This window comes from Mus pahari, chromosome 3 (genome assembly GCF_900095145.1).
Source record: "Mus pahari chromosome 3, PAHARI_EIJ_v1.1, whole genome shotgun sequence".
Classification (NCBI taxonomy): Eukaryota; Metazoa; Chordata; class Mammalia; order Rodentia; family Muridae; genus Mus; species Mus pahari.
Window position 1 is genome coordinate 75,469,797 of NC_034592.1, and position 20,645 is coordinate 75,490,441.

Here is a 20,645-nt window from a genome sequence, read left to right on the forward strand (position 1 = left end):
TCTTTCTACATCTCTGCCTGCCTCCCAGAAGGCCTGCTCTAACTGGAAACACAGGGGTGAGAACCCCTCCCCCCCAATTCCTCCACCTGCTGGGACCCTAGCAAGTCATGGACCCTGTCCCATCCTGTCAAAGATCCATCTTCCTTCTGATATGCACCTATACCTGCAGTCTGGAATCAGCATACATACCCCAACCCACAGCTCAGCCTGCCTCCCAGGAGGCCCGCTCTAACCCCAGACAACACCCCCATTCCCCCAACTGCTAGGACCTAGCAAGCCCAGTAGTCATGGGCTCTACCCTGCCATTTTGCAGCTCCATCTTCCTTCCAGTCACCTCCTACACATGCATTTACATTGGCCCCCATCCCCCAAGAGGCCTGCTCAAACCTGGGACACACAGGCTAGCCAACACCAGAGACAAGCATATAGCAAAAGGCAATTGCAAGAACATTATGTAAAAGAGAGAGAGAGAGAGAGAGAGAGAGAGAGAGAGAGAGAGAGAGAGAGAGAACATAATCCACAGAAGCCATTGCAATATGGCACCATCAGAACCCAGCTCTCCTACTACAGCAAACCCTGGATATAACAAACCTGAGGAGCAAGACTGTGACCTTAAATCCCATCTCATGAAGATGATAGAGGCATTTAAAGAGGATATAAATAATTCTCTTAAAGAAATACAGGAAAACACAAGCAAACATGTAGAAGCCCTTCAAGAGGAAACAAATAAATCTTTTAAAGAAATACAGGACAATATAATCAGGCAAAGGAAATGAATGAAATGGTCCAAATCTAAAAATGGAAATGGAACCATTAAAGAAAGCATAAATTGAGGCAACCCTGGAGATGGAAAACCTAGGAAAAGGAACAGGAAGTACAGATGCAAGCATTACCAACAGAATGCAAGAAATGGAAGAGAGAATTTCAGACATAAAAGATACCATGGCAGAAATGAACACATTGGTCAAAGAATATGCCAAATTTAAAAAGTTCCTAACCCAAAACATCCAGGAAATTTGGGTCACTATGAAAAGACCAAACCTAAAAAATAATAGGAATAGAAGAAGATGAAGATTCTTAGTTCAAAGGACAAGAAAACATCTTCAACACCATGCAAGAAAACCCAACTCTCACCAATGAACAAGTCATAAGAACAGAAACTAAATGAGACTTTATGAAACTGGAAAGCTTTTGTAAGGCAAAGGACATTGTCAACAGGACAAAAGGGAAGCCTACAGCCACAGATTGGGAAAAGATCTTAACTAATCTTATATCTGAGAGAGGTCTAATATCCAAAATATATAAAGAACTCAAGAAAGACTCCAAAAAAATCAAATAACCAAATTTTAAAATGGGCTATAGAGGTAAATAGAACTCTCAACAGAGGAATCTCAAATGGCTGAAAAGCACATAAAGAAATTCTCAACATCCTTAGTCATCAGGGAAACACGAAATGACCCTGAGATTCCACCTTGTTCAAGTCAGGATGGCTAAGAGCAAAAATCAAGGGACAGTACATGCTGTCAAGGATGTGGAGAAAGGAGAACACTCCTCAGTTGCTGGTCAGAGTACAAACTTGTACAACCACTCTGGAAATCAATTTGTCAGTTCCTCAGAAAATTGGAAATTGATCTGCCTAATGACCCAGCTACACACTCCTGCGCATATACCCAAAAGACACTCAACCATACCGCAAGGACACTATATTCATTGCAGATTTATTCATAATCGCCAGAAACTGAAAACAACCCAGATGTTCCTCAATCAAAGAATGAATAAAGAAAATGTGATACATCTACATAGTGCAATTCTATTCAGCTATTAAAAAACAAAGACATCATGAATTTGCAGGCAAATGGATGGGACTTTAAAATATCCTGATTGAGGTAACCCAGTCCCAAAAGGATATGCATGGTATGTACTCACTTATAAGTGGATATTAGCCATAAAATACAGGTTAGCCATGCTATACTCCACGGAGCCAAAAAACCTAAACAAGAAGGAAGGCCCAAGTGAGGACGTTTGCATCTCACTTAGAAGGGGGAATAAAATAGTTATAGGAGGCAAATAGAGAGAGGGAACTAGATGGGGGGGGAATAGGGGGTAAATGGGGAGGGTTCAGGATCAGGTGTGGGGAAGGACAGGAGAGATGGCCAGGTGGCCATGAGAATGAATATAAATCTGCAACTGATGGTGGGAAGGTAGTGGGCCTCTCCAGGACTGAGACATCCACCTGGGATAAGGAGGCACCCAATGAAACATTAGGAATGACTCACAGCTTTGGGGATATGCAACCTGAAGAGGCCACCTCCTGTAGCCAGGCAGGAGCCTGAATGGAGAGATAAGGACATCAATCCATCCATAAAACTTTCGACCCAAAATTTGTCCTGTCTAAAAGAAATGCAGAGACAAAGATGAAGTAGAGACTGAGGAATAGCTAACCAATAACTGGCCCACTTGGAATCCATCCCATGGGCAATCACCAATCCTTGATGTTATTAAGGATACTTTGTTATGCTTGCAGACAGAAGCCTAGCATTAACTGTCCTCTGAAAAGCTCTATCCAGCAGTTGACTGAAACAGTTGCAGAGACCCACAGCCAGACATTGGACAGAGGTCAGGGACTCTTACAGAAGAATTGGTGAATTGAAGGCCCTGAAGGGATTAGGAACCCCACAGGAAGACCAACAGAATCAACTAATCTGGACCCCTGGGAGTTCTCAGAGCTTGAGCCACCAAACAAAGAACATAAACAGGCTAGAAGGAGGCCTCCCTGCATGTGTGTAGCAGACATGCAACTCAGTCTCCATGTGTGCCTCCCAACAACTGGAGCAGAGACTCTCCCTAAAGCTGTAGTCTGGCTGTGGAGCCTGTTCCCCAACAGGGCTGCCTTGTTTGGTCTCAGGAGGAGAGGATACACCCAATCCTCTAAAGATGTGATGCCCCAAGGTGGGGGGATTTGGGTAGGGTACCTCCTCAAAGGTGAAGAGGAGGAGAAAGAGGGATTAGAACTCTGGAAGGGGGGACCAGGAGGAGGGACAACATATAGGATGTAATAAAATAAAATAATTAATTAAAAAGAAACAAATATGTTTCTATAACAAATGTTCACATCTCTGAGAGTGCTGAATGAACTAAAATTTCCACATTCCCACCATCTACTACCAGGTCTATTGAGAGATAGTCATTACAAAGAGACAGAAATTTCCCAGTATCTAAGTGGGAGCAACAGAGAGACAATTACGTACAGAAGACAGAGCTGGAAAAGGTTATGTTTCCAGACACAATAGGGTTGATGTCCATATGTACTCACAGAAACTGACAACATGCACAAGACCTCACAGGGCCAAGCCAGATAAAACCCCAGTATGGAGAAGGGGAAGTGGATGAAAGTCCCACCCCTAACCAAAAAGCTATGTTTAATTAATAACTGCTAAGAAAGAGAAAAATCCGTTTTCTCCCATTGAATGATATGGAGTATATGAACAATATTCCAGGGCAGGCTTCATGGAAAGAAGTAACTGACCCACAAAAAACAAACTCAGCTTTTCTGTGGGTATTTTGGGGGCACAAAGGGTGCTATGGTAGGTTTGGGGGGAGGGGTGAGTTTGTTGCTGTAGTTGTTTGGTTAGTTAGTAGACTTTTTTATAAGAAAAAGAACATGAACTTAGGTGAGTAGAGAGAGGGGGAATCTGGGAGTAGTAGGGGATTGAGAAAGAATATGATCAAAATATAATGCATGAAAAAATTAATAAATAAAATCCAAAATCACTAAGAATAGATTATAGGACCAAAAAGTTATGTTAGGCTATGTTAGTTAAGTTAGGCTATTATTTACTCTTTCCACTTGGGTGGAAATACTGGACCCTACATAATTCTCTTCCTGTCCCTGACTAATAGCTCATATTTGAAACACTTATTCTAATTTCATGTGCAAGAAAAATATTCTTAAAACAACCGTAAACATACTAAAAATGGTATGTAGATGGGTGTGTATGGTTCCCTAATTCAGGGACTAAATTTTCCTATGGTCATTTGTAATAGACCTAAACTTCCATCCTCCTTATCATATTTGTCAGCAACAAGTATGTTTTCTGCTCACTCATAAGTTTTAGTTCTTATTAGTTCAACATCCATAAAGAATGCAATTATAAAATCCTCTACATTAAAATTAGTTCTTTTCATAATCTGAGGTCCCTCAACAATTCACACCCTTATCTGCCTGGGCTTCTACTTACCATTGCTCAACTCAAGAGACCTCTCCCTCACCACACACACACACACACACACACACACACACACACACACACACACACTGCTGATTCCACCATAGAGCCTCACTTACCCAAAGCATCCTCACCTGTCCCCTCCAGCCCTACCCATCTTGCAAGCCCAGTTCAAGTCCTATTTAGACAGTGAGACTTTTCCAAATGATTCAAATACATCTTGTCATTTCTGATCTCTGTATATTTAAAATATACATTTAAAATGATAGATAATTATTAAATAAAAATAACAACAACAGAATATTGAAAATATTCTGTTCGTGCCCCACAGAACAAATTCTCATGCTCTTGGGAATTCAAGGTCTTTCTCAGATTGCACTTATTGAATTTTCTCCCTAGTCAGTTCCCAAAAAGACACTACATGTCAATTGCTTCACTCTACAGTATAATCAGAATTTCACTGCTACAGAATAAAGTTTTCATGCCTCTCTACCATTGTGATGCATTAACATTCATAATAACATGATATTTGGTCTGTAGTATCTATGTTCTGTCTTCCAACAAAATGTATTCTATTATATTACTCAAAACTATGTTTACAATTTTTCCTAAGTCTTTATTTATTTGCATTTTATTGAATATGAAAGACTAGCATCTCCTTATTTAAATTTTGTGCTACATGTGTGTTTCTGAGCATACGTGTGTGTGCTACAAGCCTTCAGGGCCCCACAAAGGTCAAAACAAAACATCATTTCGCTGAATCTGGAGATACAAGCACTTGTATGTCAGCGCAAAGAACTGCAAGCGCTCAGTAGTAAGAGCTCAGTAGTAAGTGCTCAGTAGTAAATGCTCAGTAGTAAGAGCAATCTCTCCAGCCATAGCAGCCAACATTTCAAAAGCATATATTATATGCCAGATTTTTAATGCCCTATTTTTTAATGTTTTAAACTACATTTCCTGATTATTGATATACATGTGAACACATACTTCAACGTAGGTATGGTGCTCAGAGGACAACTTACAGAAGTAAGTTCTCTCCTTTCTCCCGTGTTGTGGAACCTTTGTGGGGAATTGAACTCAGGTCATCACATTTGGAAGCAAGTGTCCTTATCCACTGAGACGTCTTGTAGCTCATATATATCTAAAATCATGTGTGTTAATTGATCTCATTTTGATAAGAAACTTGGAAACTGCCTCTGATTGTTATCAGCTTTTGCATATGAAGAAAAAACACAAAAGAATTAACTTGTATTTATAGCTTCTGAGTAATTACACAACAACAGAGGCAGAATTTAAAACCAGCCAGTTAATCACTGACCCTTGCATTTTACCCAGAACCATACAGCATTAGTAGTATAAATATAATACAAAAAAGGAGTTCAAATTTACTGTGATAGTTGTAAGAAGTGATGGGTATATTTATTTACATAGAAAAGCAGTGCCTCTTATCTGAGGCTGAACATCATTTTTTTTTTTCTGAACATCATTTCTGATCCACTAAAGAAACACAAGTAGCTATACAACCACTTTAATATACCAATTTGAGACATCACTCAGAGTTAGGAAAAAGTTATTCAGGGTACTTTGCTTGCAGGCTGTATCCACCATCAGTAAAAATCATATCTGATAACATATCTTTTTAACTTGACCTGTTCCTCCTACCCTCCTCTTCAGCAACTCTGTCTTCTCTCTCTCTCTTTCTCTCTCTCTCTCTCTCTCTCTCTCTCTCTCTCTCTCTCNTCTCTCTCTCTCTCTCCCTCTCTCCTACTCCCACCCATTTAGCAATTGATAAATTCCCCTCTTTTCCTTCAATGAATGGCTCATCAAGAAGCATGGAAACCAAGAGGAGAGTCTTCAGATGAACATGAAAGTCTATAATGACAGGGACAGAGAAAAACGAGTTGACTGATATCTATAGTGACCCGTGGATTTAGGGCCTTAATTCTAGTCATTTCACCTACCTTCAGGTCAAAAGAGATGGTGTGTTCCTGCTCTGCCTTGGAGAAAGGAATTGGATCACATAGATTTCAAATAAATTGTCTCTACCCATAAAATTCTCTGCTCCAATGAAACAGACTCAAGGAGAAAGGGGGCTGGGGTGGGGGGGGCACTAACAGGGAAGAAATAACAGATTGCTCCTTACAGAGTCTGGTTTCTTCAGTAAATGAAGTCGCTTGAGTAATGTCATCATCAAGAAGATTTCCCACTGAAAACCCAAACCCAGGTTTCACTCAGCTAAACCACCCTAGGAGCATCGCCCTCAACAATTCTAAGAATAATTCAAAATAATCTATTCTAACTTCTGAACATACAAGAAAAGGGAAGAGTCTGAGAGAGGTGAATTGATTTCCCGAAGCCCCGGTCTAATCATTGTTCTCTTCTAAGCATCAGGCTTTGAGCATATGAGGTGGAAATGACCCTGCCATTCAAGGCTTAGATCTGGCCCCTGGGTCAGACACCTATGGAGTATGTAAAAACAAGGTTGATGACTGGGGCAAATTGCAAGGTAAGAAAATTGTAGGGCATCTGTATCAGAAATAATATTTAGATGTATAACATTTAGGCTATAAATAGAAATCATGAGAATAGAATATTCAGGGGTTAAAAAATATCCTGTCTTGATGTCCTATCCATCCACGCTGTATCCAAAGGCTGTGGTTAAATGCTCGCATACTTGGACTGTTTGTGATAAATGAATCCATGCATATAATCAAGAGACTATCTTCCCCCTGGAATTTATTTTCCCTATAGGAAAACTTAGCTAAATAAACAATGACTCGGGGAATGTTTATAAATATTTTGAAATTATTTTAGTGTTATTTCAATATTGCTTTATAGAGTTCTGAATGAAGTAAATATCATAATATTTTTAAGGAAAGAAAGTCCCTAGGCACTAGGATTTGATTAGCTACTGATTAAATATAGAACTGACAGGTTATCTCATACCAACTTCCAGTTCTCCTGTTGACACTTCCACAAAAAAACTGGAGTTCTAATCTACATTATCTTTACTTCCCCTTCTCATTCTCACATTTGCATATTTATGTACAATGTGCATTTATAAAAATCACTTGGTCTCTCTGTAGTTCTGCCTCTCTGTGATGATAGTGGTCATAACCACTAAATATGCAAGAACTGCCTCTGAAACACAATATCCACCCACTCATTCATTCAACAAATAATCTAGCAAAATCAAATCCCAAGCTCTGTGTAGTCCTTCTGCTAAGCAGGTGATCATGAGGCAGGAAAGTATATAGGCTTTAAGTGCATTCTTAGATGGACAGTAAGAAATCAGCCTGTCCTTCATTCTTCAAGTTAAGACAATAAGTATTTCTAACATTGTTTATTTTTAACATTTCATTGACTCAACATCACTTTTACTTTGTGAAAACATTTTATCTATGGGGTCATTTTGATATTTCTTTGGACTGTTGCTTGGGCATGGCCTATGACTGTTGTCAATACCCTTGTCTCCAGCCACCTCAACAATGTGTGGGAATTTGGGGTGTTTACAATGGATATGTGAGGGTGAGATAAAGAGCTGGTTAGTGAAAGCCTGGGATTGGAGGCTGTTGGCCAAGGAACTAGGTTGAAAGTCTCACCTTTAATACTAAGACATCTACAGGTTTGAAGAACAAAATATACTTATGCTGCCAAGTTTCATAGTCACTAACAATGTATACCTATGCAAATTTAAAAAACTCAAAAATCAGTTCAAAATTTTTCAGAGTTTAGTGACACTAAATACTTTAAATATACACATACTATTAGCAGAGACAGACAATGTTTTTATCAGCTTACGGATTTGTTCATGCCTTATCCTGCAGCCACAAATTGCTACTATATATAAATTCTGAGCCCAAATGACACAATGTGAACACAGCCCACTCTCGCATGCCACACACTTGGCAAGAGCTGGGTTAATATATATGAAATATGCAATTATATATAATTTTAAAGCCAACAACATCAACTGCAAGACATACTCAAAACTATTCACAATGAGGAGAGGCAGTGGGGCATTGAAGAGATTCTGCAAAATATAACAATGGAGATGGACATGGACTCTTTTATCTCCCTTTACTGAAGAAGAAAAATAACAATAGCCACTAGAAGAAATACCCATGGCATGGTCACTTTATAATAAAAGGACAGAGATTTTGAAATTGAAACAGTATGACCCTATCCTTCATGCTTCGAGTTAACACAATAGGCATTTATTTTTCTTTCTTTCTTTCTTTCTTTCTTTCTTTCTTTATTTATTTATTTATTTATTTATTTATTTATTTGGGGGGGGGTGGTTCAAGACAGGGTTTCTCTGTATAGTCCTGGCTGTCCTGTAACTCACTTTGTAGACNAGGCTGGCCTCGAACTCAGAAATCCACTGCCTCTGCCTCCCAAGTGCTAGGATTAAAGGTATGTGCCACCATGCCCGGCTAGGCATTTCTAACATTGTTTATTTTTAATATCTCATAGGCTTAACATCACTTACACTTTTTGTGAAAACATTTGACTCATTTCCTAATTTGTAACTGGAATGCTGTCATTTTGGTAGTACTCTGATTTACAAATGTTGGATATTATAAGAGAGTCCAAAGGAACTCTTTGGTGCCAGTGAAACACCGAACTAAAATTGTCTTTTCTGGTGGCTGATATCAGATGATCTACAATATAAGCATCTAACAGCCAATCAGAATAAAAATGTCCCTGGGTTTAATTCTCAAGAAGATGCTTATATCTACATTAGAAAAAGAAAAATCCATAACTGCATTACCCATAACTCCTGATAATACATCTGGTTGATTTTCTTTTTGATAAAATGTAAGTTCCTTATGAAAAATTCATAACTGCATCACCAAATAACCCCTGGTAATACCTCTGGTAGGTTTCCTTTTTGATGAAATGTAAGTTCCTTATAAACAAGTGAAGTGAAAGGAGAGGGAAAAGTCATTTAAACCTTCAGCAGATGGATAAGAAGAATAATTCCAAATGCTTTATAACAGAAAGTCAACCATGACTGGTAAATATTTCAAAATGACTACTTAAAAGAATGTTGACCTTTCTCAACTGAAAGAAATGATAACTCTGTGAGATAATGATAGGTCTATGACTATACAATGATTATTATATATTGTATGCAAATATTAAAATATTCTTTACACTATAAAAAATTACCATGTGTTAAAGAAATATACAGACATGTTTCTAAGTTATCTCTACATTTGCACTTGTTTTGAACCTTCAAATTACCCAGACCTTAAGTAGCTTTGCAGAACCCAAGAAACTATGCAGCCAATAAAATCCAATATGTTAGAGAGACTATCTGAGCTCTGTCCTTGGTGCATTTTTGTTACTAGAGGGGTGAAGCAGTAGAAAAATTATGCTCTTCTTATTACTCTCATATTTAAATATCAAGCAATACAGCAAAATCCACATCAACCACAGACTAACTCTTAAAATCCTTTCCCACAGCTTCTTGCTATTTCACTCTGGCTCTGGGTTCCTTTTGCCCCACAATTTCTTCATGGCATTTTTCACCTCTGCATTTCTGAGTGTATAGATAATAGGGTTCAGCATGGGGGTGATGACTGTGTAGAACACAGCTACAAGTTTATCTTCAGTGAAGCTGGAGGATGGTCGCAGATAAAGGAAAGTGGCAGGTCCGAAGAACAGGATGACCACTGTGATGTGAGAGGCACAGGTGGAGAGGGCCTTGCGTCTCCCCTCTGCAGAATGCTTCCTCAAGCTGATTAGGATGATAGCATAGGAGGTCACCAAGATGAAGAGAGAGATTATAGAGATTAAACCACTGTTGGACATCACAATAATACCCTCCATAAAGGTGTCAGTGCAGGCAAGCTTAAATAATGGCTGCAGGTCACAGAAGTAGTGGTCAATCACATTGGGACCACAGAAGGGCAATGGAATGGTGATGACAATCTGGATTATGGAGTGAATGAGGCCCCCCAGCCAGGAGCCAGCCACCAGCATGTGACACACCTGACGACTCATGATGTTCATGTAATGAAGAGGTTTGCAGATGGCCACGTAGCGGTCATAGGCCATCACCACAAGCAGAAGAATCTCAGCAACCCCCAAGAAATGGAAGAAAAATATCTGAGCCAGACAGCCCTTCAGGGAGATGGTCTTCACCTTAGCAAGTAAGTCAGTGATGAACTTAGGGACAACAGTCGAGGAGTAGCAGATCTCCACTACAGACAAGGAGCTGAGGAAGATGTACATGGGAGAATTCAGACTCTGACTGACACTGATTGTAACAACAATGAGGCCATTGCCCAACACTGTGGCCAGGTACACAGGAAGGAACAGCACAAAGCACACCTTCTGAACCTCTGGATCCTGGAAAAGGCCAGCGATAATCAATTCAGTGACATTTACACTAGCCATGAGTTCAGTTCAATGGTGCTAGGCATCAGGCAATCCTGTTTTTTAAAAAAAATGATTTTAACACAAATTTATGACATTTATAGTAGTTTATATAATTTAAAACAACTTGTAACATACGTATTAACCATTTATTTTGTCAACAAAATCTAGTTAAGCATTATATACTTATATAAGCATGCTAATACTTTATATTATTTTAATTTATTTACTTTTGTAACTAGAACATGAATATTCAAAAATACTCTTACCTGAAGACAATAAAACAAAAAGTAGTGAATTCTAAGACTCAGAACCAGGTTTTCAGACTTTGACTGTGGGATAGTTGTAATTTACAGTGCCTTTTGAATTTGGGAAGCCATTAGAGTTAAGACCTTATTCAGTACATTCTGACACATCTTTCTGTTGAAGAAATGCATTTACCTCAGAGTGAAGAAGTCAAATTCTCATCCAATTATGGGCGCCTACTTGGTCATTCCAAAGTAGTAACTCATATAATCTAAAAGCTTAAGAGAGCTGTTAAATCATCAATTTTATGCTAAATTTTTCATTGGATAAAAATTGCCAGTTTAATTAAGCCCATCACTCCCAATATCATTAAATGTAGCCACTCTGTACAAATGAGCCCTTGTGGGTCTAAGGAGAGAAAATAAGGTTGTTCAACACACTGTGGCTTCTGAGGAACTTGGCACCTTATTTCTAGTCACTTTACCTAGTTTTATGTCAAAACAGATGCTGCGATTTTTCTCTATCTTTCAAGAAGGAATGAGACCAGATTTCAAATAAACTGAAATTCTCTCCAACCCAACATGAAGTTAGTCCCTGCTGGAATACAATATGACTCAAGGAGAAGATTGGGTTTGGGAAATTAGACTGGAACAGAACAATGAATAGCTTGTAAAGCCTGGTCCTTGAGCAAGTAAAGTCCCTTAAATATGATCTCCACCCAACAGAGTCCTTACTGAACACCCCCCAGTGAGCCAAGTTCTGGTCATCCTCAGTTTAGCCATGTGAAAATAATGTAAAGTCAACTTAGGGGGATATCTCCTAATTATTTCTGTTTGTGAACAGTGAAAAATGCTGAGAGATGAATTGGCTTCCTGGGACCACCTTCAAATGACTTTTCTTTTCATGCATTAAATCGAAAGAAAGAAAGAAAGAAAGAAAGAAAGAAAGAAAGAAAGAAAGAAAGAAAGAAAGAAAGAAAGAAAGAAAGAAAGAAAGAAAGAAAGAAAGGGGAAAATGCCGTCTCATTGCCGTTGAGATTTTTGATTAACTAGGTGGTGGTTGTCATTGCAATCCAAGAGTCTCACTATGTCTCTAAGAAGAAACCATCAATATCCCTAGTATCCTTTAGAAAGCAGCATAACTGATCTCTAAAGCAAATCACAAAATAAAGAGAAAATCTAGGGTATTGACATGAAGGTTAACACTTGAATGAAAGAATTATTACAGGCATAAAAAGCAGCAAAAATAAACATTTTAATTTTTCTCTGTTGACAAGAAAACCTACCCACTCATTCCTTGTCCAAAGGTTGTAACTAAAAACTGAGGTCCTTGAATTCTTTAAAATACATTAACTCACAGGCTATAATCAAGGGGAAAACTTCCCCATGGAATTTCTGTTCTCCAGAGAGAATCTTTGTGACAAAGCTGTGACTCAAAGAGAAGATTTCAAATTAATCTCAAGTACTTTTATAACTTTTGCATAAAGCTCTTTCTCTTGATAACTGGAAAGTCAAAGAAGAAAGAAGAAAATCAGCCTCAGCCATGTAGGACACATTTTTGCTCAGACTTGTCTACTAAATATAAATTCAAAATTAATACATAAGAGAAACAGGACTGGAAGCCAGGACCTGAAAACGAACTCATTTAGCAGTAAAGTGGCTTATAACATTCCACTTTCACCTCCTCACTTCTAGCTTTCCTATTTCTGCTCCTATATGAACTAATAGCATAGATTGTCTCCATTGAATTTCAATTCTCACATTCAATTCTCACATTCAATTCTCACTTCAGGATCCCCCTTCCAGTCTGCACCTCCACCAGAACCTGTGGAAGATCAATGTGCCTGTCCCCACCCCACCCCCAGACCTCACAATCTATCTGTCTCCCAGGAGGTCAGCCCTAACCAAGAACAAAGGTAAAACACCCCCTCCCCCAATACCCACACCAGCTGGGAACCCCACAGAGCCCAATAGACAAGGGATCTGCCTCCAATCTGCTTGAGCCCCATCCCCCTTCCAGTCTGTACCTCCACTTGAACCCTTGGCAGATTGACAAGCCTGCCCCTGACCCCAAAGACTGCCTGTCTCCCAGCAGGTCTGCCCTAAGCAGGGACATGGGGACTTAGGAAGCCTGATCAAAATATGGACACAGGAGGCCTCCTTAAAGACAGCACTGCCTGTCTCCCAGGAAGCCTGCTCTAACCCAGGTCACACAGTTCAAACTGCCTCCCTGCTGGCTATCCATCCCTTGATTCTGTCTCAGTTTGCCTGTAGCTTAGGGCTTAAAATTGCTTGAAATTGTTCCTCTTTTAGATACTGCTAATTCTCAAAATTGCAATTGTTTATGCATATACAACTTAAGAAAAATACTGTTCCTTTAAAGGACTATCTTTGGACATTTAAGAACTCATCCTAGATTGCCTGGACAAGACCTCTTAAGGCAATGCCACCCCGGATTTATATCCCAGGAAGATTACAGGCCTTAAACAAGAACGATTGGCCACATAATCTATTTTTTACATCATCAAAATAGTAATGGCTTGAGATAATAATTTGGTATTGTTAGAGAGTGTGCATGTCAAATTGTAAAGACTTTTTCTCAATGCCCTCAGTTTCTACCTGTTCCACATAATGGTGTTAATTCCCGAGGACTTATACCTAATCAATTATTGCAAATGGATACTCATATTTCTGATTTTAGAAAAATAAAATCATGTGACTATTGATATCTTTTCAGGCTTTCTAGTTGCAATTGCTCTAACAAGAGAAGCAACTAAAAGTATAGTCGTTGCCTATGTAATTTTTTTTTATACTTAGTGTTCCAAATCAGATTAAAACAGATAGTGGAACTAGCTATTAAAGTCAAGCATTTGAAGTGTTTTGCAACAGTTTAACGTTACCTATGGCTGGGACTTTTTGTAATTCTCAAGGACAAGGTATTGTGGAGCTTTAAAACAATACCTTCTTAAAAAAACAAAAAGGGGGAATTATATCCCTGTGAACATTATTTAAATCATGCTTTTTACTTTTAAAATTTTAAAATTTTGATGCCAAAGAAATCCTTACTGAGTGCTGTATAGCATCCTACAGCTAGGCACACTCATGCCTAGGTGAGATGAAAGGATCCACTTATTGGCGTATGGCATGATCCTGATCGGGTAATATATGGGAAAGAGAGCATGCTTGTGGTTTTTTTCTACAGAATGCTACAAGATCACGCTAGCTGCCAGAATGATTCATGTGACAAGCTAACCTGTGAGCTAACAGTGGTGACAGGAAAGCTGTATTGGGTATATGTTCTTGACCCACCTTTCCTTGCCTATGTTCCAGATTAGACAAGCTAAGCTGCCTTGCTTCAAGCTTTTTAACCTTGTGGGACAGAGAATGTAGAGACTGTGGAAACTGATTTAGAAAAATTAATCAATAGGAGGAGTTACAATGACTCTTCTTTTTCCTTTATGTGATGAGTTATGCTGAGTCAATCATGGACTGGTCTAGAAATAAATCCAATATTGGATATTCCTATTATGAAGATAGCTAAAAATCTTTATTGGCCAGCAGAGTTACCTTGGAGCATAGCCTCCACTATTTATTTACATGAGAACTAACAGTTTTTCTGTTGATTCTCAAAGCCACCTCCCCCCACTCCAAGAGGCCAGACTTGGGCCTGATCATTGCTAATTTGCAACTGAATTGAGTGCCTGGGACTTCTCCACAGACAACCTTAATCCTGTTGCTTTAAATTTTGACTTTGTGTTTCAATCAGGTTTTACCTCCATACAGGCTTGCCTTCATCAAAGTGCAAATGGCTATGAAGAAATGCATTGAGTGCATATTGTGGCTTTGGTCTGATTAGGAAAAAGGTATGCAATGAGGGCTGGCAGCCAAAGATGGGCCACTGGTCTATGGCTTTTATTTCAACCTGAGACAGAGGCATGTGCCAAATGCTGTGTTTTTTCATAATAAACACTAAAATGCCGTGTTTGTGCAAATAAACACAAACAAGCTACACATGGTCTCTGAGACAGGTCAGAAAAACTCTAATTAGATTCAGTCCTAAGACAGGCGTGGCCTTCAGCCACCATAATTCCCAGGCAGGACCATAGATCATAAGTAAATTTTATGCCCCAGTTCAGCTAATTTTTAATAAATAAAAAGGGAGGCACTGTGCCCTTCCCCCAGCATTGAGCAGGCTGGCTCAGACCTGGCTTGCCACAGCTGGCTAGCCCACCTAGGGTGGAGACTGCCAACCTAGGTGAAGTCTATTGTCCTGCCATATCTGCAACTTTCCTCCAAGATGCCACTACCTGCTGAGAGGCTGAACCTTTTCTCCTGACTCTATCCTGACAAAGCAACTGAGATCCTGGCATGGTGGGAGATGGGTTCCCCCCCCCCCCATTTATAAGCTCAGACTCATAAGTAAACATTGGCCTTGATGAGAGAGCTTTGTCTTGACTTGTTATTTCTCTCACAACCTTTCCTATCCAAAACCCCATCTTTCATTTCAGGAACCCAGTAATGTGTGGCCACTGGTGGCTTCAGAACTCTAGGAGGGGGGACCAGGAAAGGGGAGCAACACTTGGAATATAAATAAATAAAGTAATTTTAAAAGAAAAAGAAAAAATCCTACAGATTGGGAAAAAAAATCTTCACTAACCCTACATCCGACAGAGAACTAATCCAAAATATATAAAGAACTCAAGAAATCAACCTCCAAAACTCCAAATTAAATAATAACACAATTAAATTAAATTAATAACCCAATTAAAACTGGAGTATAGAACTAAACAGAGAATTCACAATTGTTGGTTCCCTTCAGCCTCGAAGCAGGCTTTTGCAGACCTCTGCTGCTGCTAAGCACAGGGCCACCTGTGGTGGTATCTTATGATCTGCCAAGCCAGCTCTATTGTTGCACCTGCCACTGTTCTTCAAAACAGTGGCCTTTCAGGGCAGTCACCACTCCCTGCTGATAAACTCCTGAGATTCTCCAGAGATGCCTTCCTGAAGATCCACCTACTGGCTCCTACCTGATCAACTCTCCAAGAATGGGTGGTGGGGGATGGTCTTCCCCTGCTTTATAAACTCAGAACTTTATTAAACTTGTGGGCTTTGGTCAGAATTCCTTGTCTTGGCCCCGTTCTTTCTTGCCATCTTTTCCCCTTACGGCCCCAGTTCACCTTTCAGGACGGACCCGGTTCCAATGTGGCCACGGGTGGCCCTCTCACACAATAAAGGAATCTTGAAAGGCAGAGAATCACTTAAAGAAATGTGCAAAGTCCTTAGTTATCAGATAAATACAAATCAAAACAACCCTGAGATTCTAATTCACCAATCAGAATGGCTAAGATCAAAAACTGAAGGGAGAGAACAAGCTGGGGAGGATGTGGAAAAAGAGGAACACTCTTCTACTGTCAATGGGATTGCTAACTGGTACAGCCATTCTAGAAATCAATCTGGCCATTCCTCATATACCACTCCTGGGCATATACCCAAAAGATGCTCCAACATACCACAAACACATGTGCTTCACTATGTTCATTGCAGCCTGATTGGTAATAGCCAGAAGCTGAAAACAATAAAAATGTCCCTCAACGGAAGGATGGATACAGAAAATGTGGCTCATTTACACAACGGGATACTATTCTGCTATTAAAAATAAGGATATCCTTGCAAGCATTTCCTCTTACTAGTTATAAGACCTTGTGATGGTTTGTATATGCTTGGCCCAGGGAGTGGCACTATTAGGAAGTGTGGCCTTGTTGGAGTAGGTGTGTCACTGTGGGTATGGGCTTAAGACCCTTACCCTAGCTGCCTGGAAGCCAGTATTCTGCTAGCAGCCTTCAGATGAATATGTAGAACTCTCAGCTCCTTCTGTACCATATTTGCCTAAATGCTGCCATGTTCCCGCTTTGATGATACTGGACTGAACCTCTGAACCTCTAAGCCAGCCCTAATTAAATATTGTCCTTTATTAAAAAACAAAAAATAAGGACATCATGAATTTTGCAGGCAAATGGAACTAGAAAATATCATCCTGAGTGAGGTAACTCAGACCCAAAATGACATGCATGGTATGTACTCACTGATAAGTAGATATTAGCCAAAAAAATACAGAATACCTAGGATACAACCGTACAGACCGTAAAAAAGTATAACAAGCAAAAATGCCCAAGTGAGGAGGTTTCAACCCCATTTAGTAGGATGAAAGAATCATGGGAGGTAGAGGCAAGGTGGTAAACTGGGTAGTAGAGGGGAGGGGGGGAGGAAAAGGGGAACAAAAGGGGCAGGAAAGAAGCCCAGAGGGCCAAGAGAATAAATGGAAGTAAGCAGCCTCAGGGGTGGTAGGTGGGAGTACCAGAGACCCAGAAGGTGAGGCACTCTCAGGACTCATCGGGGGTGACCATAGCCAAAATGCCCAACGTTAGGGAAACAGAACTCGAAGAGAACTCAGTAGATAGACAGGGCCTCCAGTGAAAGGAAGGGGTTACTAACCCAGAGTCAAAGTTCCTGACCCAGAATTGTTCTAGTCTGAAAGAACTGCAGGGATAAAAATGTAGAAGAGAATAAAGGAAAGGAGGTCCAATGACTGGCCAAATTTGAGATCTATCTCATGGTGGGAAATGAAAGGGGCTACCAAGGCCTGACCCTACCATGCTATGATGTACTTACAAATGGGAATTTCACAGGGCTGTCCTCAGAGAGGCCCTACCAGCCTGCTTGGACTGAGACAGAAGCACATACTTACACCCAAACCATTGAACTGAAGTCAGGGACCCCTATGGTTGAATTGGGGGAAGGAGTGAAGAAGCTGAAAGGTAGAGCGACTCCATAGGAAGACCAGCAGTCTCAACTAACCCAGACCCCAGGGAGCTCTCAAAGCCTGAGCCACCAACCAGGAGCATACATGGGCTGGTCCAAGGTCCTGGTAGCAGAGGTCTACCAGGTCTGGCAGAAGTAGGAGAAGATGCATTTAATCCTTGAGAGCCTTGAGGCCCCAGGGAAAGGGAAGGACTGATGGAGAAGGAGGGAGAGTACCCCCTCAGAAGCAAAGGGAAAGAGGAATTGGGGGAGAGGGGGACTGAAGCAGGGCAATGACTGGAATGAAAATTTAAATTAAAAAAAATTAAAGGAAATAAAAAATAAGAAAAAAAATCTTAAAAACAAACAAAAATATTTAACATCCTTAGTCATCAGGGAAATGCATATCAAAATGACCCTGAGATTCCACCTCACACCAATCAGAATGGTTAAGATCAAAAAATGCAAGTGACAGCAGATTCTGTCAAGGATGTGGAGAAAGAGGAATATTCCTCCATTGCTGGTGGGACTGCAAACTGGTGAAAACCACTTTAGAAACAGTGAATTTCTTAGCCATGGCTTCATACTGACTTTTTCTGATCAAACTGCAATGTTTTTCAACTCTTGCTCCCAGTTCAATGTTTAATCTCAATTCTCACATGAACTTGCTAAAAGCAACTAGCAATAATACCTTTGCAGGCTGAATGCTGGACTGCCTTAATATTTCCTCTACCAGATCAATACAACCATCACCTTCAAACTCTACTCTCCAAACATTTTCATGACAGAGACTTCGTGTACACAAATCCTCACCAAATGTAATACGAATGGTCTCTACTCCAATTCCCAGTAGAATAGTCTAATCCAAAATCCTATTGTGTGAGTATAGTCGTTAGACATTTCTAATGCATTCTGGTCTTCTGCAGTCCCACTAGAATACCTAAAGCTTTGGTTACAACACCCAATGCTTCTTTTACTTACATCCTCAAACTCTTCCAAGTTCCTCCTGCAGGGTTGGTCACAGCAGTGACCCCATTTCTTTAGAACCAGGATTTCATGTTAGTTGCTTCTCACATCACCATGACAGAATAAATAACAGAAACCGCCTAAAAAAGGAAATGCTTATCTGGGTCCACAGATTGAGAAAGGTCCATTTATGGTTCTTGACTCCATGACCTTGAGTAGAACATCAAGGCAGCAGAAACATGTGGCAGAGGCTGTTCTGTGCTTCTTGGTAGACACAAAGCTGAAATCATGAAATTCCAGTGCTTGGCTGGCTTCTTTTTTGCATTTTTTACTCTGCTCACACTGCCAGCCTATGGAGCAGAACTACCAACAACCAAGGTGGACTTCCCCCCTCAATTAACCCTCTCTGGAAATGCCCTTAAAGATGCACTTGGAAGTACCTCACAAATATATTACCTGAATCCATATCCAGTCAAGTTGATAATGAACACTAACCATAACCCCATGAAGCCCTGCATAAATATCAGATGATAAACATGCAGAGCATGCTAAATAAACAAAGGAAATCAACGTGATGCTAACATCGTTTATCTTCATCATTTGGAAATTGTTTGGGCCAGACATGGGTCACAGGGAAAAAGAAACAATTTTCTTGGGGTTTGCCTTTGAGATATAGAAGTCATGTTAATATATTATCTTGCAATGAAAAGTTAGCACTTCATAAACTATCTGGAAATTCCCAACCACAAAAAATAAAATCACTTGGATTAGGTTTTAGCTGTAATTAACAAAATATGAAAGAATATAGAACTCAAGAAGAAAACAGTTCACTATAGAAATGCTATCATGTTTCTCTATCCCTAATAACGTAGTTCTATTTCCATGCTCACTCACAACCCAAGAGGAAGATTGAAACTCAGGTAATATTGGCAGCATTCCTGTTATTGAGAAAAAGACAAAATAAGTGCATATCCACTCCCTTGGAGGGAAGCTGAGTGGTCTAATTTCTCTGATAAGATTTTCGGTGGTTGAAATATTGTGGGAGAAAAGAGAAAACAGGTATCAAATAATACCAGCCATCACTACAACACAAACCAGGCCCGATGCCCGGGCACAAATTCAGGTACTCTGATTCCCAGGACCAGCGTTTCTCTCCATGTAACAAAGTTTAGAAGTATTAACCTATCATAACAAACACAATGTACACATTTTGGAGAAAACCATCATTTTTCACTGCAAATATTTAACAAATATAGCCTCCTACAACAAGCAATCATAGACACACATTTTGAAATCTACCTTCCTGATCCTAGAGAGATGGCTCAGAGGTTAAAAGTACTTGTTGCTCTTGCAGAGGACCTGGGTTCAATTCTTTTTTTTTTTTTTTTAATTGGGTATTTTCTTTATTTACATTTCAAATGTATACCCTTTCTCAGTCCCCCCCCCAAGAACTCCTTAATCCCTCCCCCTGCTTCTATGAGGGTGTTCCCCTACCCACCCACCCACTCCTGCCTCCCAACCCTCAAATTCTTAGCACTGACACGGTAGCTCACAACCATCTGTAACTCAAGTTGCATGTGATCCAATGACCTCTTCTGGCCTCCACGGGCACCAGGCAGGCATGTGGTACATAGATAAACATGTAGGCAAAACATCCATATATATAAATTCCAAAATTAAAATTAATAAATTAATAAAATAAAATCTACTCTCTTCAGACTTATTAATCAGATCCTACAATACAGAAGATAATGGGTCTGAAAAATCTTTCACAGAAACTCAATTCCATGTAAACACATTAGAATTCAAATTTCCCTTAACTATTGCATGTTTTGATGTAATTATTATTCTTCCCTGCATTCCTCTTTCTATAAAGTACAATGCCTGATTCACTGTTTGTACGCACAAAAGCAATTGTTTCAAACATCTTTTAAATCTTGATATCTCATAGTCTTCTTATTAATTCTTAGTAAAACTTGAAACACCCAGTTTACTCTACAGATTTTATTAGATCAGTTTTAGG

General features: G+C 39.7%; 1 protein-coding gene across 1 annotated transcript; it reads right to left on the bottom strand.

Moving 5' to 3' along the window:
* Nucleotides 1–9,709: 9,709 nt before the first annotated feature.
* LOC110318841 (olfactory receptor 142-like) lies at nucleotides 9,710–10,634 on the bottom strand. The gene has a single exon (XM_021194132.1). The coding sequence runs from the start codon at nucleotides 10,632–10,634 to the stop codon at nucleotides 9,711–9,713; it is 924 nt and encodes a 307-aa protein (XP_021049791.1). The 3' UTR covers nucleotide 9,710.
* Nucleotides 10,635–20,645: the final 10,011 nt, after the last annotated feature.

Coding starts and splice junctions, on each gene's coding strand:
- LOC110318841 (XM_021194132.1), bottom strand. CDS start 10,634: ATGGCTAGTGTAAATGTCACTGAATTGATTATCGCTGGCCTTTTCCAG.